The sequence below is a fragment of the Pygocentrus nattereri genome, chromosome 1, assembly GCF_015220715.1.
Source record: "Pygocentrus nattereri isolate fPygNat1 chromosome 1, fPygNat1.pri, whole genome shotgun sequence".
Lineage (NCBI taxonomy): Eukaryota > Metazoa > Chordata > Actinopteri > Characiformes > Serrasalmidae > Pygocentrus > Pygocentrus nattereri.
Genome location: NC_051211.1, coordinates 32507939 through 32535852, shown reverse-complemented (window position 1 = coordinate 32535852; position 27914 = coordinate 32507939). Strand labels below are relative to the sequence as shown.

The window sequence follows — 27914 nt, the reverse complement described above, 5'->3', positions numbered from 1 at the left end:
CTTATTCCGAATTTAACATATTGGAAAAATATAAAACATAAAATGTGCCGTAACTTTTTCACAGGCCAAATTCTGTTTTTCATTTTTCCACTCAATATGTTCAGGTTAGCAAATAAACAGTAATTAATTACACATTAAAACGTGCAGAAGTGTGTTCTGTGTATGTGTAATTAACAGAATGTGCTAATTACACTTTGAAAATCAACTCTACATGTAATTTGACCAGGGTGCCCAAACCTTTGCATACGACTGTACATACAATGCCTCACACAGCCATCAACTCATAAGCCCCGCCCATTCACTCTGAAGTTATAAGGAGTGTTTCAGCCTGGTCTGGTTTTAGACTAAGGTGCCACAAAGATCAGTCACTCAGAGCAGAGCTAATTTACATATATTAGTCTCAAAAGCACAGTATTGAGAAAAGCCCATTTAATTAAGAGATAAAGAGAGTCACATAAAAATTAACTATAAATGTTTATGGTACCACACAAATGTTATATATAAGTGGTCTTCAGGGAACAAATACAAGAAAAATACAAGACAAATTAAGAATATGGACCTTCAAATAGACATATATATGAAGAAAGGTGTATGGGCTCTGTTTATATTACATACATAATAAATTAATATAAATAGTGACTTATCTCTTAATTAGTATTGCCATCACATTGACTCCCTGGCAACTCAGTGGTTCTATGCTTGAATTTGAATTTGCCTCTATAGCCACAGGTCAGAGGCGAAAGCTTGGCAGGACGTGAAGCCGGACATTAGGAGCTGTCCTTCAGTGATTATCGCCAGACCATGGTAGATTACCAGCACCCTCCTGCAGCAGAATAGAGACACCCCCTGCTGCCGGACTCCAGGCAGCTGCCCACAGATTCCCGCAGCTTACCCATATGGCATATGTTGCCATAGTGACCATATACAGTAATATACTTTCTCTCTCACCCACATATGCATGCTCTTACCTGCCCCGCCTCTCTGCACCAACAGCTTGGCCTCCGCGCCCACCGGACACTCCTTGAGAAGCTCCACTACTTGCGTGTGTGACAGCGTGAGCGCAGGTTGTTGATTGACCTCCACGATGAGGTCACCTTCACACAGCCCTGGGCAGCCCTGCGCCTCCAGTATCTGCTTCACCCTCTGACCTCCCTGACTGTCCGCAATGGTAAAGCCAAACCCGTCTGCACCTTTCACCATTGTGACCGTTATCAGCTCTCCTCCAGTCGCCCCTGACGATGCCATGGAGACACTATCTTCAAGTGGTCCAGCATCCAAGTGTGTATCTCCTGGATGTTGTTGGGTCAAAGGCGGTTGTAGAGGGTCCATAAAACGGGCCGTTCTGGAGATGTACTCCATGTAACTGTCGTAGCTGCTTCGGCCATTCACCAGCAGGGGGCGCTCCATGAGGCCCAATGGGGAAATAATGCTGCTGGCTGCGTCCTCTGGGTCATAGGGGAGCGGGTAGCCGCGGCAAAGCACCAATGTTACGCTCTGGCCGATGGGGACGGACTGAAAGAGCTTCACCACATCTGCATGGGTGGTACCCAGCACACACACGTCATTGATGTACACAATCACATCACCTGAGCAGGAAAGAGAGAAAGACAGACTGAAAATGTGTAACTCAAATAATTCATCTTTTGCTGCTTGCAGATATGTGATTCAATATATTAACACCATTAGCATACACTGGTTTGCAAAGGTTTGAACACACTCAGACAAATAACATATTTTGTTAATTTTCTAAAATAAGTTCAGGGAACAACCAGAATATGATAGTTTATTGTAAACTTAACTATTATAACTAATAGTTAATTATAACTTAACTACACTGACTGATCTTATTTATAAGTTAGCATGATGCATTAACTTAAGTAAATCCAGATAGAAAGGCATATATAAACTAAGGTCAAATAGCTACCGTTCACCTTCGCTTATGAGTGGACAGGTAGTTCTAGCAAGCAAACTCATTCATTAATAAATCCATAATGTGTCTAATTTACTACAATTTCACAAATGTTTTTTCAATTTTTTCCTCAATTATTATCCCCAATTTAGTCTAATCCAATTTCCACTCGTTAACTAAGTCTCCCGCTGTCATGCGATGCTACCGTGCTGCGACACTCAAAGTTGTACTGCATCTTTTCAAACTGCTAACACAAAGTCAATGGACCACTTAATGTGCTTGGAGGAGAACACAAACGGCTAATTCTGCCAGGTCAGCTAAATGTTGCCCATCATGCTAAGTCATGGAAGGAGAGGGTGGACCCTCCTGCCCACCCTAAGAAAGCACAATTATGCTCTCTTGAACTTGAACTTCCAGCATTGAACTTGCGACCTCACAGTTTCTGTATGCTTCAGCTGTCAAAATGTGATTTTAATGCTATAAACAGCAAAGGCTGTAAAAATACTCTCAAAATAATAGCAAAGTGAGTGAAAACTAATAAAAAATAAATCTTTATAAGAACAGATGGCATAAAAAGCCATAGCATGCCTATACAGAAGGTGGTACAGCAGCCTAATTGAAGCTTTATCAGCCCCCTCTGAATTCAGAGCCTTTATCAGTCCCTGTCAGAGTGCAGAGCCAATACAGATAATTCTAATAATCATTTTCAATTAAAATGATCATTATTATGTAAATGACAGGAAACTGAAAGGTGACTTCAATAGCTCACCCTCAGAGGCCTCTGAATGTGTGTGTGTGTGTGTGTGGCCAGTTTTGCAGAGCACAGCGTCTGCGTTTTAATGCACTATGGAGCATGTCCATCGACAGGTCAAGCCCCTCCTGGCTGTTCCAGTGACGTTGAGGAATTTTAATTAGCCTCAGTAAACATGATCGGCATTTGCCTCCAGCCCCTGCTGTCCCAATCAATAACTTCACACACACTCCCAGAAAACAAATGATATTACAACAACCTCTCTATGACCTTCCTGCCTCTGTAACTTAGTCCAATTTTCAAAAAAAGATATATATATACACACTATACACACACACATACATCTTTTTACATCTCATTTCTTGTAGTTTATCACATACAGTAGGGTGCACAGCACAATCAAAATCTGAGAACTATCATTTAGACATGGAAATAAATTAGAGCGTTTTAGAAATTTAATTTAATTTAATTTTCATTTAAATTAAATTTTACAACAAAGAAAAGTTATGAGATGTAAAATGAAGAGGACATACTCAAGATTCAACACTATTTTTTGATCACAGTCAAAATGTAAACAAATCTGTGACACTGACTATGATAAAGTCTTGGTACAAAAAGGTCATTTTTTAGTTTCCCACTGAAGCTCATGTTCAGGTGCCTTTAAGGAGTATTTGATCTACTGATCAGAGGCTTTTGCACAAACATTTTCATTCTTATATATATATATATATATATATATATATATATATATATATATATATATATATATATATATATATATAAGAAATATATTTATTTATATTCTTTAATATATATATATATTAAATATTTATATATTTTATATATTATATATATAAAATATCACTTACTATGTAGGTGCACTTTGTACTTCTACAATTACAGACTGTAGTCCATCTGTTTCTCTGATACTTTGTTAGCCACCTTTATCCCTGTTCTTCAGTGGTCAGGACCCCCATGGACCCCCAAGGTACTATTTAGGTAGTGGATCTTTCTCAGCACTGCACTAACACTGATGTGTTGGTGGTGTGTTAGTGTGTGTTGTGCTGGTACAAGTGGACCACCTCAGTTTTTAAACACCTCAGTGTCACTGCTGGACTGCGAATAGTCCACCAACCAAAAATATCCAGCCAACAGCGTCCTGTGGGCAGCGTACTGTGGGCTGTGTCCTTTGACCACTGATGAAGGACTAGAGGATGAACAACACAAACTCTGCAGCTGCAGATGAGCTATCGTCTCTGATTTCATATCTACAAGGTGGACTGACAAGGTAGGAGTGTCTAACAGAGTGGACAGTGAGTGAACACAGCATTTAAAATCTCCAGTAGCACTGATGTGTCTGATCCATTCTTACCAGCGCAACACACACTAACACACCACCACATCAGTGTTACTGCAATGCTGAGAATGATCCATCACCCAAATAGTACCTGCTCTGTAAGGGTCCATGGGAGTTCTGACCACTGCAGAACAAGGTAGAAGGGGGCTAACAAAGTATCAGAGAAACAGACGGACTACAGTCTACAAAGTGCACCTATACATTAAGTGGATCTGATAAAATGGACAGTGAGCGTAGAAACGAGGAGGTGATCATAATGTTAATCATGCCTAAGCAGTGTATAATAGAATAACAGGGTTTATTCAGATATTTACTTCTGATTTATGATTCATTTTGATTTGAATGGAATTGAACAGAGCTACAATAGCACCAAACAGCACTGAATATGGAGTCACTTCCATATTCACTTACAAATAAACTATCCTAACACTAAAACCCTCTGGGCCTGATATACTAAGCCTTTTGTGCCAGTTTAAAATGCAATTCTGTTGCATTCTGCCTTCATGTTATTTGAGCCTACATATGCCGTATATTGAATGAGCACATTTAAAAGAAAAAAAAGTGCTTCTCTCCCTCATGCATATGCACCTGAGAGAGACTGGGATATTAATAAGAGGGCCATGCTAAATGTGGTAAGACTGTACAAAAAATCGCTGGAGATACTGCAGCTGTCACATTCTGCTCGATCAGCTCAAAGTGGGCGTTTTTGCGCTGATTTTTTTCCGCCTTTAAAACCAGGTGTACATTTGTGCGAGGCTCTCAAAAGACAGAGGCACAAGACGTTCAAACATGCTCAAGGAATATTTATCAACTTGATAACTAACATTACTGAAACCCTCAGGATCAGGTGCTCATTTCACTAAAGCAATTAGCCAAGATTTCCTCTCCCAGGTCGCAAAATGTGACACTTATTTAGAACAGCAGGAAGAACAGCAGCTTGTGACTTGCAGTGCTCCACACACAACGTAAGATGTTATAATATAATATTTATATATAAATATTATATTATATAATATAACCTGATATAATATTTAAATGTGGCAAAGTTTGTGAAACACTGTATTTGTGCCAGGGTGCAAGGCCATGTTTCAGAAACTCTTCCAAAGTAGAATCACATCACTGTAGCATGTTTTGAGTGAACGTTGGGGTTCTCTTGCTCTTTAATTGCTGTGCCTGTCAAGTCCTTGTCTCATGAGCACACGGTTAGAGCAAGCAGCTGTGTGCAGTCTGAGTAAAAAGCTAGTCTTACTAAATTGAACGCTAAATTCAGGCACATAGCAGGTCGCATCAAGGCACAATCTGCGCTGCTACTGACCCACTTTGTGTAAATTGTTACCAGCTACCCAGGAGTCTGTCTTCCTTAGAAGTTCCTCAGTCTTCCTAAAGCCCTAAGTGGACGGATTTCACGTGACGAGGCAGGGTAATGTAATTTTACCACAGGACGTCTGAAATGATTCCAACAAATTTGTACAAGATAAGAAATCTCAGTATAATTGACAGAATTATGAGTGGCTGCTCAATTTGCATACCTTCTTCACTCCTGAAAAGAGTAGAAAACATGTCAAAATGTTACTTTAGGTATAATTTGAGTTTACCCTTACCACCTCTTACGTGTTTACGTGAATGGACTGTGTTATTAGAATTATCTTTCAGCTTGGGAATTCACAGCTAACAATTAACATTGTACATGCTGAAACATGTCGATTTACACAGGATTAATATAACGTGTTTATCACTACAGCTGGCGCTAGGTAAAAACTGCTGGAATCTTAACTGATGTGGGAGCACAGTCTGTAAAATTTGACTGTTATGGCACATTCGGACAGGACTAAAATATTTGAGAAATGCCAGAAAATACATTACCTCATCTCCTCATGGAAGACTAATACTGTCAGAATAGGGCTTTAGCCAGCAAACTTTAAGCTTAGTCCAGTCTAACCCCAGATTTTCTGTCTTGATGGTGCATCACTTGTATGAAGCTGCATCATCAACTCAACTGTTGCACATGTAACCTGCTCCAGGGCAGTTTTTCAGGCCTTAAACAGCTTTTGAACCAATGTGATGGTGATGGACCCCTCTCGTCCTTTTTGAGTCACTTTTTTCCCTTCACAATGTCACATGAAAACATAACACCTTTTGGGAGACTTATCCCATTCCATAGATATCAGGAATATGCAGCAGTTATTACTCCAGTAAGTCCTAACACAGAGGCAGTGGAGACCACGCTGCTTTTTACTGCTATAATTGCTTCATGTTCTACACAGCTACATTGATTTCTTTTCCTTTGTTGAATAATAAGCCATTCAACTCATCATACCAAGCTCAGCTAGATGATTGCCATAAACTGCTTTCATTAGCACAAGGATAAATCACAGCCTGAGATTCTAAACCTGGATTAACATACAAAATTGTAAAAAAAAAGTGTATATATATATATATATATATATATATATATATATATATATAAATATAAATATATAACTAAATAACAGCAGAGACAAGCTTATTTCTGGGTAAATTCTGTTTTTAACTCATTTCACTCACACTCAACATGTGCAAGCCCACTCACACACAGATTCAAGCAGTTATACAGTCACACACACATGCATACCGAGATGAAGAAAGGCCATCTGTCTGACTGAGGGAGTGCAGAGGGCATTTAAAAAACACGTTTCGAAAACCACACACAACTCACTAAACACCGCCATTAATCATTGTATCAATAGATGTGGCCTCAGAGAGAGACTGGCCGCTGGAACATAATTTGAATGTACAAAAAGGAAAATAATTCCACAAATAAACCCACAAAGTGCCATTTGGATGCATGAGACTGGTCGCAGGCTCTAATTTGTATTCAGACTCAAGACGCTCCTGTGTAATTTAGGGCTAAGATCATTGCACGAATACATTTTGCTTCTTTTTTCAGTTGTATTTGTTTAAATGTCAGCCAAGTGAGGATCATCACCGTAGGAAACATCTGAGTTAGAACACATGTGTCATGATTGGCTCCTCCCAGTCCTGTCCATGTGCGTTTGTTTTGGTTTAGTCCAGTCCCTTGTTTTGTAACTCCGCCCCTGATTGTTTTCCACCTGTCCCTCGTTTTCCCTTTGTTATTTAAGCCCTGTGTTCGACCATTGGGACGAAATTCCGGCTGTTTCCACGCAGCCCGAGTTACCCGCGTCCCAGCGCCGCCCTACCCCGCGGCGCTCGCGATCCTGTGGCCGCACCCCGCGGCACTCACGATCCCATGGCCGCACACATGGGCACTCCCCATCCCGTGGCCGTGCCTCCAGACCTGCCGCCAGTCGCCGCGCCTCCGGGACCCACTGCCAGCCTCCAAGGGCGTCGGAGCGGCCCAGCCTTTCACAAACGAGAGCAGTCTTGGACAACAGGAGACTTTCCATATGATGCGTAGGTTGTTGTTTCCTGTGAAAGAGACAAAAATTTCATCTCTCTCCAGCCCGCCTGTCCCTGTGGACATCATAGCAGGCCTGCTAGCCCATGTGGATGTTACAACCCCTTTGTTCCCGTCCTTCCTGCCCTTGCCTGTGTCTGTTCCCCGTGGGTCTCCTGTCCCTCCCGTATCTGTTGTTCTTCGTGGTTCTTCTGTGTCTGCTGTTCCCCATGGTCCTTCTGTTCCTCCTTTCGGGTCTCCCGTTTCTGTTTCTTTGTTTCTGCCCTGTTTGATCCCTGGTTTTGCCCTGTTCCCTACTGTTGTGTCTGTGTGCCTGTTCCTGTTTCTGTCTTGGTTCCTGTTCCCCTGTCTTTTGCGTGGTCTGTCTTGCATTCTTGTTTACCTTGTCCTGTTTCTCCTGTCGTCCCTCATTCGGCGTCGTTTTGTGTTGTGCCTCTTCGTCCTCCCTCCGTGTTTTGTCCTCGTTCTGTTTGTGTTTTGTCTGTTCCTGTGTCGGTGTCTCCCGTTTCTGTGCCTTTCGTTTTGTTCCCGTGTTCCCGCTCCTGTGCCCACTTCTGCCTCTGTGCCCGCCTCTGCCTCTGCTTCTGTGCCCGCTTCTGCCTCTGCTCATGGGTCTGTGCCGTGGTTTCTGTTCTGCGTTCATCTGCTCTGGCTTCTGTATCTGTGCCTGTCCCGTGTCCTGTCCCGGCTCCTGTCCTTGTCTAGTTCGGTTCTGTCCTTGTTTTTGGTCCCTTGTGTCTGTTTTTTTTGTTCTGTTTTTGGTTGGCGCGCCTTGATGTGCGTGCCTTTGGGGGGGGCGGGTTACTGTCATGATTGGCCCCTCCCAGTCCTGTCCATGTGCGTTTGTTTTGGTTTAGTCCAGCCCCTTGTTTTGTAACTCTGCCCCTGATTGTTTTCCACCTGCCCCTCGTTTACCCTTTGTTATTTAAGCCCTGTGTTTGCCCTTAGTCTTCGCTCGTCTTTGTATCGTTCTTTGTCAGATGTATCGGTCGTTGTTTGATGTGTTGGTCTTTGTTGGAACTGTTCTGTACATATTGGCTCTTTGACCCTGGACTGTTACAACCCTGATTTTGGATTTGCCCCCAATAAGTCGCTTAACTCCGCACATGTGTCCGCTACCTCGCTCCTTGTTACAACGTGGAAATTCTCCTGATACGGCAAAATATAGTAATATAACTGAAATAATGCCCTTTGTAGGTTTTCCCATCAAGGAATAGTTCATCTAAATACAAAATTTACACAGCTTTCCTACTTACACCAAATATAATATGGCGCATCATCACACACTCACCTCAATTCTCAAATAGACTTGCTTACGCAGTTTCTGACACTGTCTGACAAACTGTAATATATAAACATAAACTAAAGTATGTCACAGGGCTAAAAGCAGTAGTAACATCCTTAAACCCTGAATTATGTGGGTACTTCTGCTTATTTTTGTATATAACACTGTCATACAGAAATGATGATTCCATTACTTGTTATCTCTAGTGCAAAATTAAAGAAACAAACTTCAGACAACAAATATATTTTGGCTGGCTGACTATATTTGGGTGAAGGAGAAAAGTTAGCTAATCACTATCAATTTTATCTTTAGTTATTTGATTAATGCTGTTCTTCTCACAATTGCCTTACATAAAATGATTAACATAAAGTGCATTTTTCAGAATAAAGCACTGCGTGGGGGAGGTTAATGCTCATGTTCGTTATGAACATTAAAAATAAAAGCGTTTTTAAAAGCTTAAACAGCAGAATGTGGTGGAATTAACGCAGTGAAGCTCTAATGGATCCAGAAGGTGGTCAAGTTCATACATATGGCACACATACAAAGCCTGGTATGATGCTTCAGGCAAGTGCTGCCATTTCATCACTCCTTCACAGCTTATATTTGAAGATATTCCCTTGCTGTCTATTTCAGTAAAAATTCCTACCGTGTACTTTCACTCACTGGCCACTTTATTAGAATCACTTACCTTGTACTTCCACTCATTGGACACTTCATTAGAAACACCTACCCTGTACCTCCATTCACTGGCCACTTTGTTAGAAACCCCTACTTTGTACTTCCACTCACTGGCCACTTTATTAGAAGCCCTGATATCACTGGATTGGTATCCTCAAGGTACAGTAGCTTTAGTTAGGGAACATAATTGTACCATGAGGTACAATTATGTGCCTTTTCCCTGTGAAAAAAAAAAAAAAACTTATTTAATGTATTTAACTGGACCTTAAAACCTGTGATTGCACCAAATTTATGAGCTCACCAGGGTTGGGCAGAATACGTAGTCATGGCTGAATATGAAATACACTGTCCTAAATGCATCTGGTAATGTATTCTATCACAATACATAACAAAAGGAACATATTTAGAATATAAATTGATAATGAGAAAAAAACTGCTGTAATTTTTATTTAATCCACACCGTTCCTCCTTGTTACTGATGCAACTTTTCTTCATGCAATTCTTCTATTAATATATTTCATGAAAAAAAATCACTCATTTAAATGAAGTTACAAAATTCTCAACACTATTTTGTCTGTGATCTCCTGCATCAATCCACGGCTGCTCCTACAGCCCCACTGCTGTCTCATGAACTAGATTACTATATCCCAATAACAAAATCAAAGCAAGTTTGACAATAAAGTGGGTAGCTATGCAATGTTGTATGCTACGAAAAGCACGTGCAAGTCCAGTACAACGCTAAGCTGAAGACAGACACTACTGAGAAGACTGTTCAGTTCCGTCATCCCTCAAAAGAGTTTAGTATTGACATTAATAACTGACTCATCACATTGATTTATCAGTCTACTCAGGCTTTAGCAGGAACATTTTGTTTGTAAAGTTTAGTCTGGTTCATTTTTGTAAAGAAGCTGTGTAATTCACATAATTTGAAATTAGTTAATAAACAAGCTTTAATGCTGTTTCTTTACAAGATGGTACACATTTTTTTAACTTAGTGGATAAGCATTCTAATAGTATTCTCTTAAAAATTAAAAGGAAACTGTATTCTGAATACGGCCGTTACAAAATGTAACTTGGACTGAATAAAGATACTTAATTTCTGTATTCTAAATATGTTTTGCCAATACATGTATTCTGATACATACCAACCCTGCTTGCTCATAAAGTGGCCGTAGACTCAATTTCACAAAATTTCACCTGAGTGAACCAAAACTCTGACAAACCAAAAGACATTGACTGTGCCATCCATCAATAATGGGCTCCAGTGCTGATGAGTCAGGTTGGCTTCTCTATGCACATGTGCATATTTCCCGAACTGGAGGACCACCCTGCTGCAACTGATTCAACTCATTAGGCAGCCATTAAGCTCTTTATGAGTGGACACAGGTGCAGCAAAATCAGCATGAAACATAAACATAAACAGAAAATGGCCAGAATGAGGGCCAATTGGAATGTTAATGCCAGCTATATACAATATATATGTGTATCAGGCATAACATTATGACCACCTCCTTGTTTCTACACTCATTGTCCATTTTATCAGCTCCACTTACTGTACAGGTGTACTGTGTAGTTCTACAGTTACAGACTGTAGTCCATCTGTTTCTCTGATACTTTGTTAGCACTCTTTCACCCTGTTCATCAGTGGTCAGGAGCCTCATGGACCCTCAGAGTGGGTGGTGGATCATTCTCAGCACTGCAGTAGCACTGATGTGGTGGTGATGTGTTAGTGTGTGTTGCGCTGGTCCGAGTGGATGAGACACAGCAGTGCCGCTGGTGTTTTTAAACACCTCTGGATCTATTTATGAGATAATTAATTTAATTAAAAAGTAATGAATTTAATCTAATTAATTAATTTAAAATGGGATTCCAAACAATCGTGCAAGACCTGGCAGACCCCCAAATCTGTCACGATCACTGAACAGCCCTTAAAGCTTTCATCGCTGAGAGAGTGAAAAAAGTCAGCTCCACTCTTGCTTCAGAACTGGAAAAAATCCACAGGCGTTACTGTCCATCCTTCCACAGGATGAGAACTCTAGAAGTGCTATGGGGTTGAAAGGATGTGTAGCTGTCAAGAAGCCGTTACAGTGAAAATGAAATAGATAACAAGGAAGAAAATTTGCAATTTAAACAAAGAAGCTGCTGGTGGAACTGTCCACTCCAGAGTCCAGACCTCAACATCACTGAATGTGTTTGGGCTTAGATTTATTGGATGGTGAGAAGCAGAAAATATAACCAGCCTCTTAGACCGAACTTCAGATGTGTGGAAAAATATGCCTACAGACGTCTTTGAAGAACGGAAGGTAAGTCTTCTAAAAAGAATGGAATAAAGGCATCCAGCACAGCTCCAAAGACTGCAGAATCTAAATCAAGGTGGATTGAAGCTGTTCTGGTGGTGCAACGCCGTGTTTTTTCATCTCTGCCTTTTCCTTTTTCTCTCCTGTTTGAACCTTGTACCTCTTGTCTTTCTGTTTTTCCATTCATCTCAGTTGAGTGACCATGGTGATATGATCAGAATGACCACAGGAGCTCTGTGCATGTGTGTTTCTCCACTCAGTGACAGTCATATTCCTACTGGAATTGGTATTTCACACCTATCCAGGTCTAAACCTCCATAGCTTTATCTTTCCCTCTCTCTCTATGTGTGTGTGTGTGTGTGTGTGTGTGCATGTAACACTGCAAGTAGGGCACAGAATCCACAGGGAAGGAGGAGAGGAGAGGAAAGGAGAGGAGAAGAGAAGAGGAAATGACATGACTGTTACTTGCCCATAATCTCAAAAGCTTTACAGTTGAAGTGCATGAATCACTCAGAGTGTCTGTCATTCACGCAGCATCACTACAGTACAGTGCAGCATGGCCACATTAAGCATGCACAACTCTCTCAAAGCAGGGGTGGGTTGTTCTTCAAGTACTACTGTTGCAGGATCATTTCTTGCTATAAGCGGTATAAGCAATTACACAGGAGCTGCAAGGGACCTAACAAGTAAGTGGAAGCAGATAAATACTTTTTATAGATATAATCTTGTGTCATTTTTCATATGTTATTTGCAGAATGTTGCTTCCAAAAATCAATTTTCGTCCAAAAAGAAATTTCAGAGTAAGATACAGCTGTGTGGAAGACAGACGAATGATGAATTGGATACCTTGTCGCAAAAATGTATCTATTATTTCTCTGCTTTTAAGCACTGACTGCAGCTGCTGCCCCCATTCTACAAAAAAGCCTAGACATTAAAAGACTAGGACACACTAAGATAAACAAACCAAGGGCCAGATAAAACACCTAATTTAATTTAATTTCATTGTCAAAATGCCTACTAAGGACAAGTTATTAATTGTTCAGCATCAGGAATAATCAGGAAACATTCATGTAGCAGGAAGCTATATAGCCTCAGCAACAAAATATACAGAATACAGAATAGAGATTTCACAATCTGATTAGATCACACTTTGCCCTTAATACAGCTTCCCATCTTCTCAGGAGACTTGCTTTTAATGTTTCAAAGAAAACTGTGGGCTCTATTTGTCTATTTCTTTTCTCAGTAACAGCTTCTCGATAGCTACACATCATTTCAGACTCTTAATGTTGAATTCTTCTGATTCTGATTTACTCCTACATACTTAAAAATGGTTCTTTAATTGTGCTTCAGAGCTCGGATTGGTCGGTCTGATTTTTTGTGTATCTGTACAACATGGAAAACCAAGCTGGCTTTGATTAAACATTTTTTGTAGCATCAGTCTGTCAGTTTTAACACTGTCAGCAAAGACAGTGTTAATATGTGTGTGTTTGGTTTCAGAAGCTGGTGTGTTTATTACGTCTGAAAAAAAAATCTGAATCAGGCTTTTACTGACTTACTGTGTTTGTGTGTGTGTGTGTGTGCAAAATAATGCCAGTTCAGTTCCAACTGGACAGGTCATCTGCAGTGTTCTGTCTGTTCATTAATCATGGGGCTTTTTCAACCCCCATCAGTGTAGAACTGCCTGGAACCGTGGCCGCACACACACACACACACACACACACACACACACACACACACACACACACACACACACACACAGACAGGCACACTGCGACCTTGGCACTAGAGTGGACACTGGCAGAGAATCAGAGAGACTGTCCAGCTGGGTACTCTGTTTGACTGAAACTTAAGTCAAACTGTGTGTGTGTGTGTGTGTGTGTGTGTGTGTGTATGTGTGTGTGTGTGTGTGTGTGTGTGTGTGTGCGTGCGCATGTGAGTGAGTCTGTCTTTGAAAAAAATGTATGAAGAAAAATATAACATTTTATCTTCTGAGACACCCTGTATATTGGTTATCTAAACAGTGCACTTCATTACTAACTAATTCGAATTAATTAATAATTGACACAAATCTCAGACGGTCACAATCGTCTCTCAACGTTCTTTACTTTGTCAAGTGAAGAAAAAACTTTAACAGAATTTCTCAAAGCAAGCATGCAGCGAGAATGACGCTGGCAGTAAATCAGTCTGCTATCACAGTTACAGGGGAAAATATCTTATCTGATTATATCACTGAGGCAATGGCAGAATAGCTACTAGAGTGCTTGCAGAAAGAGGCTAACAAGCTCACTGGCTAAACAAGTAGTAGCCTATGTTAGGAATGAGCACAGCTTCCTACAGAAGCAGTTGAGCAGAGTAATGGTGTAGCCTCGATGGAGAATTGGTGTAAACCAGTGATGGTACAATGGTATCCAACCACTGTGTAAACGGTGACAACAGCTGCGAAAACTTGGCGATGACCAAAGGAGCTTTGAAGGTCACTGTTATTTGTTTGACACAAGGATACACAAATGCATCGCCTTTGGGTTCATCCTGTATCATAAAGGTGCAAGACAAATTACATTGTGTAACATTTTCGTTCACATGGGGGGCTTTTGTTTGAGCAGTCAGGAACTTGGGGGCTCTGCAGGCCCCTCCGTAGTTACACCCATGGTGCATGTGTGTGTACCTGTAGCCATCTTGCTGTCCTGCGCAGCAGGCCCGTCTGGAATCACGCTTTTCACCTGCAGAAACTCATCTGGCTCATCTCCGCCGATGATAGTGAAGCCGAATCCCATAGTGCTTTTCTGCAGTGCCGTGGACAGAAAACTCCCCTTCAACTGGGTGGGGTCCCGTGTAAACAAGGGCTTTTCTATACACACACACACACACACACACACACACACACACACACACACACACAACCCCCCCCCAAAAAGAAACACATGATATAGTCAAACACTACAAAACATTAAACCTCATATAACCCATTATAAAGCAACAAAATCTTACAAGTTAGAGAACCAAGTACAAGGCCAAGAGCTGCCCTTACAGCCAAACAACAGCAGCAAGAACACAGACACACGCACACACTAAGAAAAATGATGCAATGAATTTCATTCATTCAAACGTGCATTTCCATAGAAATACAATATAAATCAACACTAATATTCTTTTTGGCAATACTTGTGTTGATATTCTGTATTTTATTCATACAGAAATGATGTACACATTTAAATCAAGTAAATTCAATGTATTACATTTGTCAGTGCAAGTACAGCTGGCTCAGCTGGCCCGGGGGTTATTTTTGCTCCAGTATGAGCTCCAACTGCCAAAATTGTGAAAAAGAGCCTGGCTTTTTATAGTTTTTATAGTTATTTTTATGTTCTCCAGGGACACTCATAACTGAAGCAAGAAAAGTCCACAGAGGAGCCAGAGAGCGTTCTTTCAGCTCCATCTGAGAGGAACCAAGCAGATAACCGCTGTGGAGAAGGCTATAATAACAGGTTCAGGATGGGGGTGGATGAGCATAGGCCAGCCAATGCACCATATCTCCATATGTAACGCATTTCCACAGCTTTCCCCCATTTTTCCCTTTGGGTCATTCCCCAGTTCCATTGAGCACATTGTCTTTCATGCTTACATTCAGGTACTGTAGCTGGTCCAGAAAAAGGGCGCACACAAGCGTATCATCTATGAAGGGATAATTCAGTCATTTTCTGCACAGTTTATTTTATGGCCCTTCCAGAGTGATTACAGTTAATTTTCATAGTTTGCAAAGTGCCATGTGTTATTGTGTTATTTTAGAGGGAGCAGAAATCTGCCTCCATTAAACTAGTACAAAACTTACAGCCAATTTGTGTTAAATATACTAGAAATATTTAAACAAATACGAAAACTTGATAATTGAAAACTATGCGCTCCAGATGTGTACACTGGCTCTGTAGGCCCCTCTTTAATTATGACACACTTCAAAACTTTTACAATCTTTTTTGAAATTGAAGAGTAAATGATTGTGCCAAAAATGACGGAAGATCCTTTTCAGCGCAGGCCTGAAAAGAAAATAAAGAGACAAACAAATGCGCAGAAATAAAGCCAATCACTGCTGCTCTAATTCAGGAACTAAAGGGCTTCTATAGAACAGGCTGAGCGTCACTGTAGCCAGGCTTCTGCAGCAGACACACATTCCTCCACTGCGCTAGGGGGCACTGGGCTGAGGACGTACCATGCAGTCCAAAGACTCCGGCCCGGTAAAGCGGGGCCTCAGACAGGTCGGTGAGGCTATGGGAGCGCTCGGGTGCGGGGCCCACGTAAGCCAGCCTAGCCCGAGGTAAAGTAGCAGAGGAAGCACCTTCCTCCACTGTTACAAAGGAAAAAATGCTCAGCTACTGTACAAGATGAAGAATCACTATTAGGGTTGTAATTCTCTGACATCACAGCTATTTAATTTGATTAAGATTATTTACACTATAAAAGAAGGTATTTTCACTGTGCAAGTAATGACAAAATTGACGATTAGTGTCCGCTTTCTGAAAAAAGGGATAAATGCATGTAAATAAACCACATGTACTGTATTTGAACACTGCTGCTGTAGGTTTACAGAAATAGAATGCAAATTTACTAAACAAATGGTCACACATTTGTGTTTATTTAAATGAAGTAATTTTACAGATTATCGTAATTTTTATGCTTGATAATGCTTTACTGAATATAGTAACAGCTGTTGAATGTTATGTGTTACAGTGATTCTGTGGTGATTAAAGCTGTAGTTACAAAGTGGGTCTTAAAAGCGTGACAAAAAATAATAGGACAAAATGCACCAGTGATCAATAAATGAATTAATACCTGATTAGTATAATCATAATGGCTGTTCATAGTATAATCATAGTATAATCATAGGCTGTTCTTGCCAAGCAGGTAAAAAATATCCCATGAACAACATGGTTTCTAATAACTTGCACATTAATACAGAATTCAACAAATGTGTGTTCATTGTGTTTTTTATAATGACTTTTGAATCAGCCTGTTCATAAAATCAATCTGTCTTACAATATTAATGCTAACTTTTTTATGCAAAATGTGGTCAATAATGGCAAAATATTGTCATGTGTGAGGCTGTAATGTTAAATGTTTTAGGGTGAAATAGGATCAATGTGCTTTTAAGAAGGCGCCGATGCCCCATTTTTCCTGCAACTGCTGAGAAAAAGGGCAACAGAGAGAATGAATGAAAAAATGTGTTGGAAAACTTCCTTTCGTTTCCTGCTTTATCCACCTCATGGCCGACCCCCATTCTACTTATTTTATATATTATAAGTTTAAAATGAAGCCACAAATAAATGCTGCTGTGTTTTGGAGCTCCACTGTGCTTCAGTGTGATTTTGCAGCAGTGAAAAAGCTCAGTAAAATGACTGGTTTTTACCTTAGAGCAGCTAGCCTGTCCTCAAGACTTTTAGAGTATAAAAAGTTCCCCTTATCTCCATCTACGGCCAGGAAACAGGATCAGAGAACAAGCTAATGTACATACCCATCAGCATACTGGCTCAGCTTTAAGTTTTTCCAGTTTTCAAGCTCTGGTAGAGCTGTTTAAAGTTATTTGAAACCTAGCAAATGCATTGTTATCTTGGTGCTAACATAACAGCCATTAGCATTATCATGGTAGAAAAAATAAAGGTGACTTATAATCTTCGGTTTATATATATATATATATATATATATATATATATATATATATATATATATATATATATATTTGACCCCATGCAGACCTGCTAATCATGAAGTTATCAGAGGGGAAGATCAGTTAAAATAGAATGTAATGGAACCAGAACAGCTTTAACAGCACACAGGTTTATCAACGACAACATCAGGAACATAGAGTTTACCAACATACCAATAATGATCAAGACTGGTACAAAATCCTGTTGTACCAATGCGGCACTACCAGCATTATCCACCCAGAAGTAAGCTCTTTGTTGGGGAGACGTAACTCTGATTTGTTCTATACGTACACTATAACCATACAAAATCTGTTGCTGAACAATTTATAGACTGCATTCATTACTGGTCAGTTTCCAACCAGACCACTGTTGACCAGATATCCTTTGGGTAGTGAATCATTCTCAGCTGGTGTGGTAGCAGACACAGCAGCGTTGTTGGGGCTTTTACACACATCAGTGTCACTGCTATGTTGAGAGGATCACTATTCAAAAATATCAAGCCAAGAGCAGCTCTGTGGTCAGAAACCATTGATGAAGGACTAGAGGATGACTAACACAAACTGGGCATCAACAAATAGGCTATATGTACACCAGCCAAGTGGAACTACAAGAGAGGTGTTTCTGATAAAGTGGCCGGTGAGTGTAGCTGAAGATTTGCACAAATGGTGCTGTCAACAAGAACCAAGCTCTAAGTCACTCAGAATAAGGGTTATAAAAGATGTGAATGACAAGTTTGGAGGTGTTACTATGGAGACAGACTCCACAATCACGAGGGAAATGTTACTAGGGATACATACGTCAAATCTAACTCAACAATTACATGCTGCGCTTCAGCTGGAACGTGTTATTGTATAATTGAATAATATCATATCACCTTAAGACAGTTATGTACAGGGAAATTATAGGAAGTAATAGTTTGCATGGTATGAGTGGAAGAGAGGGTAGAGCTGTGGAGAAGTGAGAGATATATGAAATACATACTCACTGTGCAAATACCACAGGAGACTGAAGGTCTGTTATTCTATGTGAATGTTTTTGTGTCTTAATTATAATAGATTCAGTTACAGGACCATTCTGCAACTTTGTATTGGCAATAACTAAATAAATAAACAAATAAATAATACCACACTTTACTGTTACAGTAGTAAATCGCTGCTGTCGGAACAAAACCTCATATCTCCAAAATAGTAACTTTACAGGAGAAGCAAAAAAAAAAAGAAAGAAAAAAAGACATACTTTACTTTTAATGCAAGTCAATGAAACCAGAATTCTTTCGGTATAATTTTGGGTTGTTTCTTTTGGTCCATTTATTGTGAAATTTACACACAATGTAAAGAACAACAGGTAGTTTCAAAATGACGTCAAAAACCGGTTTTTGATGTTCAAAGGTTTGTTCTGACAGAAATATTTATAAAACATATAAAAATAATAAGACAGTCATGTACAGACTCTGGTCAAATCACATTTTGCTGATTTTCAAAGTGAAAATAAGTTAACAAATCCTCTACAGAGAACATACTAAAATATGCTAATTTGAATTTCTATTTATTTTTGAGTTTAAAACATTGGATATAATTTAAACATTATATCTTAAATGTGAAATAGCTTTTGTACAGGCCACACCTTATGGTGCATGAGCCACATTTTATGTTGTAAAATGTAATCTGACCAGGGGCACATAAACTTTTGCATACACCTGTGTCTATGTAGTATGATTTGAATCTTCTGCTAAAAAGTGATATTGTTCATGTGATTGTCACCATAAATGTCACAAACTGACCCAAACAAGGGGCTGGAGTCTCCATGCATCAAACCGGTGTCCCTGATTGGTCCAACAGCTGAATAGGTTTGTTGTTGTGAGAGTCAGGTCAGGTGGTAAAGGGAACGCAGGTGATGTGCCTTACCTGTGACTAATGAAAAGGATCTTTGAATCATGGTGGGGGCTGGTTTTAGGAGGCATGCTGGACTTTCCTGTATGTGCCATTTTTTAAGTTAGCCAGCTAACTTTAAGCTTAGTTGGATTTAACCCTGGATTTTCTTTCTGTGTGGATTACTTTTGCAATGGCCACCTGTACTTAACAGTGCAGGTTAAATTCAAGATTTTACATCATAAATAACGTTTGGACCAATTTAAGCAAACTTCTGACTAGTCAGGGACTTACAGATGAGCATTACTGCCTTGATTTATTTTTTTCTTCGTGAAGTTTGTGATGTCAATCAAAGGAAGAATCTCACTTTATTTCAGAAGAGGAAGCAAACTGTACCATGCAAATGTTAAGAATATCAAGCAATTATTACTACAATGAGCACTGACACACAACAGTGCAGCTTTTTAATGTTATAACTTCTTTACTTCCTACATATTTACATATATTTCTTTTACTTTCTCTGAGAAAAGCAGCTGTATTGAGTTTATTATTATTATTATTATTATTATTTATATAATAATAATAATAATAATGACAAGAAGAAGAAGAACAACAACAACAAGAAAGAGAACAAGAAGAAGAACAAGAGCAATTATTGTTGCTGTTTTTGTTCTTCTTCTTCTTGTCATTATTATTATTATTATTATCATTAGTAGTAGTAGTAGTAGTAATAATATTAGTATAATAAAGCTCTGTGTTGTGGTGTATTGTAATGGAGGGTATATGTATACATGAATAAAGGTAATGTACCTCTGTATACAGCGGGCAGGGGCAAAGAGGACAGGCCTTGGCCTTGCATCTGGTGATGTTGTAGTCTCCGTTTAGCCTCCAGAACTGGGTTTTCAAACTGTGTCCGTCTGTTTATGTGACTGAGAGAGAGAGAGAGAGAGAGAGAGAGAGAGAGTAGTTCTGATGATCTCTGCCAAATAAATCCACCATAGGGCTCCTCTAGGCAGTGGATTCAGGCATGAAATGTATTCTGTGTATTTCTGTATTTTAGCAGCGAATGACTTCATCTACGCTGCTGCATTCATTAAAGCTTTTAAAACAACCAAAAATATATATTTTCCCTAAAAAACTCAAGCACTAATGAGCACTAACACCAGCACTAATGAATAGTTAATGAAAAATTGATCTCAGACAATCAGTCACTGACCTTTCTTAACCACCAATTAATGACCTTACATTTTTGCATAAGTGCTGATTAATGATGCCAAACTGAGCCTTCAGGCTAGAACATTTAGACGGAAACGCATCTCCAAGAATGCAATATGACCACATGGATTTATAAGCATATCTGAACCCAATGGTTTGTATACATCAGCCCAGGAAAAACAGGTGTCTTTAAACACTGGTGTTGGAGGAGACTTCTGAGAGTTCCTTGGAAGCCTCACCTCTCACTCAGAGCTGGGATAACCAACCTGAACTTCTCTTATGTTGGACATATTGTGAGAATAAACAATTCACTCTAAAAGACCATTATACTTGAACGATTTGAAGGAAAAGGAGAAAGAGGACCACCAGCAACAGTTGTTATAACAAAATATGGATATAGCTCGAGGAATCAAGAACCAGCAATTCAGAAGCCTGAAGGCCCGAACAGAAGACCTGATACTCTGGAGGAACACTATCCTTACGTCACATATAATGATGACAGATGCCCTTTTTGGTGCAGTAACTGTCTCTACTCTTCTGAGAAGGGTTTACACTAGATGTTGGAACACTGTGGCGAGGATTTGATTAGTGAGGTGAAGTAATGATGTTGGATGATTAGCTCCATATCACAAATGCCACTTCAACTCAATGCTGAGGGGTTTATTAAACTCCTCTAACCAATGCATGGCAGAGACACTTTTTAATCCCACAAACGGGGAAATTCCACCTCCACATTTAACCAGTCCATGAAGTGAAACACCTCATACACACTAGTGAGCACACACACTAGGGGGCAGTGAGCACACAGCCTATCCATGGCACCCAGGGGGGTTAGGTGTCTTGCTCAAGGACACCTCAGTCATGGACTGTCGGGGCTGTGTATTGAACCGGCGACCTTCCGGTCACAGGGCCAGTTCCCTAACCTCCAGCCCACGACTGCCCCACATGGCAAACTTCGGCACATGTGCAGCTGCTCCAGAGGGCCCCCTTCTATTGGTCATTGTTTTAATATGGAGAAAATACAAATATTGTATATTAACAGAATTGTTACTATTTTTAATGCTTTTGAGGTCAGGTTTTGATTTGATTTCAGATAGTTTATTGTTAAAAATATCTGCAGAGCTCTACATAGTATTAAAGTATTAAGTATTTTTTTGTTGCTATATAGAACCCTTTTCAAAAAAGGTTCTATATAGAACCATCTACAACACATCAATCTGAAGAACGCTTTCATGATGCAAAAAACCCTTTAATCATGCAAAGGTTCTTAAGAATGTTCATAGTTCTATATAGAACCATTATCTTGACTAAAGAACTCTTAAAGAACCATGGATTTTAACGGTGTATTAGTGTGGGTGTGTTCATAGCATAATCCCCGGCCCACCCCTCGCACCCAAGTGCCTAGATTTGATCACTGAGAGTTTTTTCCACAAAATGTGGTAAATGACAGATTTTCAGAAGACAAGGGGCATAACGGCAATATAACTCATCCAGCAACCTAGCAACAGTTGTCCTAGCAACAGTTGTCCAAACTAGCAGCAGTTGCTATGAACGCAATTGCAGGTGGCGCATGGATGTGATAATTCTAGGGTTGTCAAAGTTAACATCTTAATGATGCATTAATGTGATAAATTATTAGCACCACTCTTTTTGTTTGATGCCATTAATGCATTTTCCTAGTTTGAGCCTTCAAAAGTGTCTGTATGTTGACTGTATGTATGACATATATGAAGTCGTATGCAAAAGCTTGGGTGCTCCTGGGCAAACTGCATGCTATTTGATGTATCGGAAAATAAGTTAACACATGCTTAATTATTAACGTAATGCTTAATTATTGTTTATTTGCTGAATTGAACATACCGGGGAAAAACGGAATATGAAATGTGGCATATACAAACGTTTTGGCCCATTTAATATGTTGTTTATATTTTTCTAATATGATAAACTCATCAAATACATATAAATTACACTACAAAAATAACAGAAAAATGCCATATTTGTACTTATTTATACTTTTTTCACTGAAGAAAATCAACAAAAGCTGTAATTTGTAGGGGGCAGTTCAAATCGTTGCATGTGACACTGGACTAGTGATAAAAAACAGGAAAGTGTGTTCAATCTATGGAAGTCATATGATTTTGACGCTCAGGTTGATGTAATCCTGCATTCCCAAAATGAATATTGAAAGAAATAAATACATTCATATGAATCTTATTCTGTCCACTCAAAGTTCTAACAAAATTACTGCTTTTTAAATGGAAACTCTCTTTAGGGTCAAACAAAACACGATTAACTAGACAAAATTCTGTGATTAATCACGATCAATTATTTGAATCTTTTGACAGTCAGAGTTTTGTCTGAGTGTAGATTTGTGAGCAGGATCTGATTCTCCTCCAGTTTATTGTGAAATCACTCAGAAAAGCAGAAGCTAGATTTGACGTCCCACTCTGCTGGGCTTTATTAATATGGGCCAGAAGCCTGATTAAAATGGAAGCAGAGCAGGCATGTTTGGCAGAAGCTGTCGCTGTGCTCTCAGTTTGGGAGCAGTTTGGGTTTTTTATGTCCTGATGACAGACTGAAGATAAATTTGGGGAAAGGATATTGGGAATGGATCAAAAGTGGATGGGTACACAGTAACCAGCAGGGAAGCCCAAGCTAGGCTCAGATCTCCGAACTGCCACCAATACACACACATGCACAGAATGTTTTTATACAACATTTTACAGGGTTTTATATGTGTACCTATAAGTAATCATAATATAGTCCATATAATTATACACACACATTATATATATATATATAAGTATTCAGTCACCCATCAAAATAATTGAATTCAGGTGCTCTCCATCACTTCCATGGACACAGGTGTATAAAGCCAAGCACCTAGGCATGCAGACTGCTTCTACAAACAATAGTGAAAGAATGGGTTGCTCAGTGAATTCCAGTGTGGTACTGTGATAAGAAACCACCTCTGCAACAAGTCCAGTTGCAAAATTTCCTCACTACTAAATATTCCACAGTCAACTGTCAGTTTGAGAAGGAAGATGACCGAATATGTATGTGTGTGTGTGTATATATATATATATATATATATATATATATATATATATATATGAAATTTACACACAGTATAAAGGTCAACATGCATTTTGAGACCGTCAAAAAATGAAAATCAACAAAAATGGACATACAAGGTTTTGTTCCCGACACACACACACACACACACACACACACACACACACACGTATATATATATATATATATATATATATATACATATATATATATATATATATATACACACACACGTGTGTGTGTGTGTGTGGTGGGATGTGTACCTACCGATATGCAATAACAAAATATCCTCTACATATACATCAAACACCAACTGCACTTGTATGTCCCATTTGTATTATTTATATGTGAGTTTTTTTTATTATTATAGAAATAATAATAATTAAGTGTGAATCAATCCCAATAGCCCAATATCAGCAGATGCCAAGAGATATAAATGTATAAAATGTAGGAATTGGGACTCCTTCTACCTGGATTAGTTTCAAAGAGAAATATAACATTCATTCTTGTAGTTTCAGTTTAATGAATAAATGCAGTATTTCAGATGCCTAGTGTCCCCTAAAGGCTCTGCTCTTTTGGAGTACTACACATATGGTTTGAAATACTGGCCAAATCAAAAATCTGTCTGATGTAGACAGTGTTTTTAAAGCAAATGTATGCCAATACCTATAAGATTCTAATATTATTGTGTATTCGTAACGAGAGATTTTTCCCATAAGAGTTATATGTATGCTCTTTCTCTCTGTCTTTCTTTCTCCAGCACCTAATAAACAGCTTTATGCATTACGTGCTGATTACATGTGTCCAGTGTTATGGTTGTACAGAGTTGTACAGTGAATTACAGTGATTTGAGAGCAGCTTTCTCAGCCTCCCACTCATCATCTCAGCACAACGTGAGATCCAGGAGAGCAGGGAGGCATTACAAAAAAGCCACCATTTATTTCACTCTGACTCAAGCTTGTTAAACCCTGTGCACAGTGACCCATTAAAACATTATCCTAAAAATGCCATCGTTCCCTATAAAACACCAAGATACTTCAACAAACACAGTCAGTAATTTCCTACCACACACCACCATTTTCCACCAAACACCATCATTCTCCAAATAAACTCAATCGTTCTCCACTAAACACCATCATAAAAACATTCCCCAATAAATCTCATGATTTTACAAATAAAAGCATTCTCCAACATCAACCACCACCATTCTCCATCAAACACCATCACTCTCCACCAAATACTAACATTTTCGACCAAACACCATCATTCTCCACCAATCTCCATTCTCCATTGTACACCATCAATATCCACAAAACACTATAATTCCCTAATAAACATCATCATTCTCCGATAAATGACAACATTCTCCACTAAACACCAAAATTTCCCAACAAAAATAATCATTCCCCATCATAATTCTCCAACAAACACCATCATTTTCCAAATAAAATCCAGAATTCTTCAATAAACCCCATCATTCTCCATCAAACACTATCCAGATCCACTGAACACCATCAAAATCCACCCAACACTATCATTCTCAAAAATAAACATCGTCATTCTCCAACAAATGTTGATGTTCCCCAACAAACACCATCCCTCTCCACTAAACACCAACATTTTCTACTAAACACCATAATTCTCCAAATAAACTGCATAATTCTCCAATAAACCTCATCATTCTCCATCGAACACCATCCATACCCATTGAACATCACCCCATTCACCAAACACTATAATTCCTGAATAAACATCATCATCGTCTCCAACAAATACCAACATCGTCCAACAAATACCAACATTCCCCAACAAATACAAACATTCTCCAACAAAAAGCATGATTCCCAACATCATAACTCTCCAAGAAACACTGTCTTCACCATCAAATACCAACATTTTCCATTAAACCTCATCATCCTCCAAATAACCTCCAAAATTCTCCAATAAACCCCATCATTCTCCATCGCACACCATCCATATCCATTGAACACCGTCAAAATCCACAAAACACTATCATTCCCAAATAATCATTATAATTCTCCAACAAACACCATAATTTCCCAACAAAAAGCATCATTCCCCAACGTCATAATTCTCTATCAAACACAATGTCCAATGAACTAACAAGCACCACATACTCATTCCCAATCAAATACCATTATTTGCCAAATACTATCATTCTCCACATAACAGCACCACTGCCATTCTCTATCGAACACCACAAGTGGAGCCTAACATTCTAGAGATTCCCATAATGCAGGTATGGCACACCAACCACTTGTTTGGGTTTGACACTGTTTGTTGAGTATGCTGGGTTGTGTGTTGGGTTTTATGACAAACCTCAGCCAAAGGTCAAAAGGTGTGAGCACTTAATGCACTCCTCTGCAACTATGGCTTGAGAGGGCTTGAAGTGGCACAAAAAAGCCACTCTTCCATGGCAAGACATGTGAAGTTATTTTGTGATTGTAGGCACTCTCAAAAATATTTCCTAAAGAGTTCTTGGCTTGGATTTGGATTTGGAGCATATACATGATTTGGAAGTTCTCTGATGAAGCATCTATTGAAAGGCTCTTGAGGGAGCTGTTCTTCTATAGCACTGCTCCAGATAACCCCTTTTAGCAGCTTCTTTTTTAAGAGAGGCATGGGCAATCCAGGTGGAGATGAGAAATTGTTTGAGGTAGTGGAAAAAGAAAAAGAGACTGTGTATATGTATGTGAAAGTAGCTGCATAGCATAGCACTAAAGCTGCAATGCTGGCTCCTGGCCACTGCTCCTCTCTGTCCTGGGATAGGAAAGTCGCAAGCCAAGCTATAAATAGTCCCACCTCACTCTGAACTGCTCATTAAGCAAGAAAAAGAATGGCACTCACACACAAACACCCATATACACACTGTGGCACACACAAACGTGCTCTGGGCTGAATAGGATGGCCAAGGCGAGCAGTTGCTACCATAGTGCAGCCCAAGTGAAGTAATGAAGTCAATTAATAAGAATGGCAAGAAAAAAACATTTGAAAATCTAAAGTGCCACTGCATTAAGTATTTAACAGTAAAGGGGCTAGACTTACTCAACATAGTAGCTGCCGTAAACAGGGTCATCGATTTTCTCCCAGCCATAGGGAAGCTCTGAAAAACACACAGCATAACAAAACATACATTATTCATCACATAGTGGAAAAAATACATTGGAGAACGGGTCCATAGCCATTCATTATGTCACTGAGTGACATAAATGGACACATATCACTGTACCGCAGAGATTGGATTGTGTTATTCAGCCTTTGGCATGTTATCAACAAAAGAAAGATGGAAAGAAAGAAAGAAGAAAAAACAAACTAATGGAATGATCTTAAGGGTAATTCTTTAAAATGTGATAAAGTATGCTTCATATTTAATAAAGCGATGATGGTGTAAGTGCCTATTCACTTTTCCAAGATGTTGACTTCAAAAATGCTCCTGTTACCAATTCTACTTTCTCATTATTCATATTTTGAATTTGTGTCATTATTATTATAGGCCCAATAAAAAATCAATGATTTACATGCAGATTGTCACTTAAAAGTAGTAACCGTGTTTAGTAGATCAGTATCCGAAATGAATCAGCATGCCAGTTTTTTTCATCAATCAGATTCTGAAGAAATCATATAGTTGTCATCTTTGATAGTTCACCTTAATGCTCTTAACCATAAATATAATCTATATAAGCCAGTTTAAACAGTGCTAAAAGTGAGAGTCACAAGAAGATCTATCCACTTTATAATAATAATAATAATAATAAAGTTATATTTACACTCACCAGCCACTTTATTAGGTACTATTAAAAGGTTGGACCCCCTTTTGCCTTCACAACTGTCTTAATTCTTCATGGCAGACTTTCAACAAGGTGTTGGAAACGTTCCTCAGAGATTTTGGTGGTTATTTGAGTTCCTGTTGTCTTTCTATCATCTTGAACCAGTCTGTCCATTCTCCTCTGACCTCTCACATCAACAAGGCATTTTCGTCCACACAACTGACCGCTCACTGGATATTTTCTCTTTTTCGGACCGTTCCGAAATGGTTCGGACCGAGATGGTTGTGTGTGAAAATCCCAGTAGATCAGCAGTTCTCAGCAAATACTCAGACCAGCCCGTCTGGCACCAACAACCACGCCACGTTCAAAGTCCCTTAAATCCCCTTTCTTCCCCATTCTGATGCTCGGTCTGCACTTCAGCAAGCTGTCTTGACCACCTCTACACGCCTAAATGCATTGAGCTGCAGCCATGTGATTGGCTGATTAGCTATTTGTGTTAACAAGCAACTGAACAGTGGCCGGTGAGTGTATATAGCACCTTTCACAATCCCAAGGTCACTTTATTAGTAACCTTTATCTTCTT

The 27914-nt window shown here is 39.3% G+C and overlaps 1 protein-coding gene across 6 annotated transcripts in view; it reads right to left on the bottom strand.

The window, feature by feature from the left end:
• The window catches only part of magi2a (membrane associated guanylate kinase, WW and PDZ domain containing 2a), a 310258-nt gene that overhangs the window by 82494 nt on the left and 199850 nt on the right, over positions 1–27914 (bottom strand). For 4 of the 6 annotated variants that reach the window (XM_017707589.2, XM_017707591.2, XM_017707593.2 and 1 more), the window contains exons 7-10: positions 26610–26667; positions 20064–20182; positions 14358–14540; positions 969–1586 (exon numbers count right to left, since the gene is read on the bottom strand). In XM_017707589.2, the coding sequence (XP_017563078.1) occupies positions 969–1586; positions 14358–14540; positions 20064–20182; positions 26610–26667 (978 nt within the window). Of the gene's footprint in view, positions 1–968; positions 1587–14357; positions 14541–15893; positions 16029–20063; positions 20183–26609; positions 26668–27914 lie in introns of all 6 variants that reach the window. The other 2 variants (XM_037541066.1, XM_037541071.1) reach the window with 1 other exon arrangement.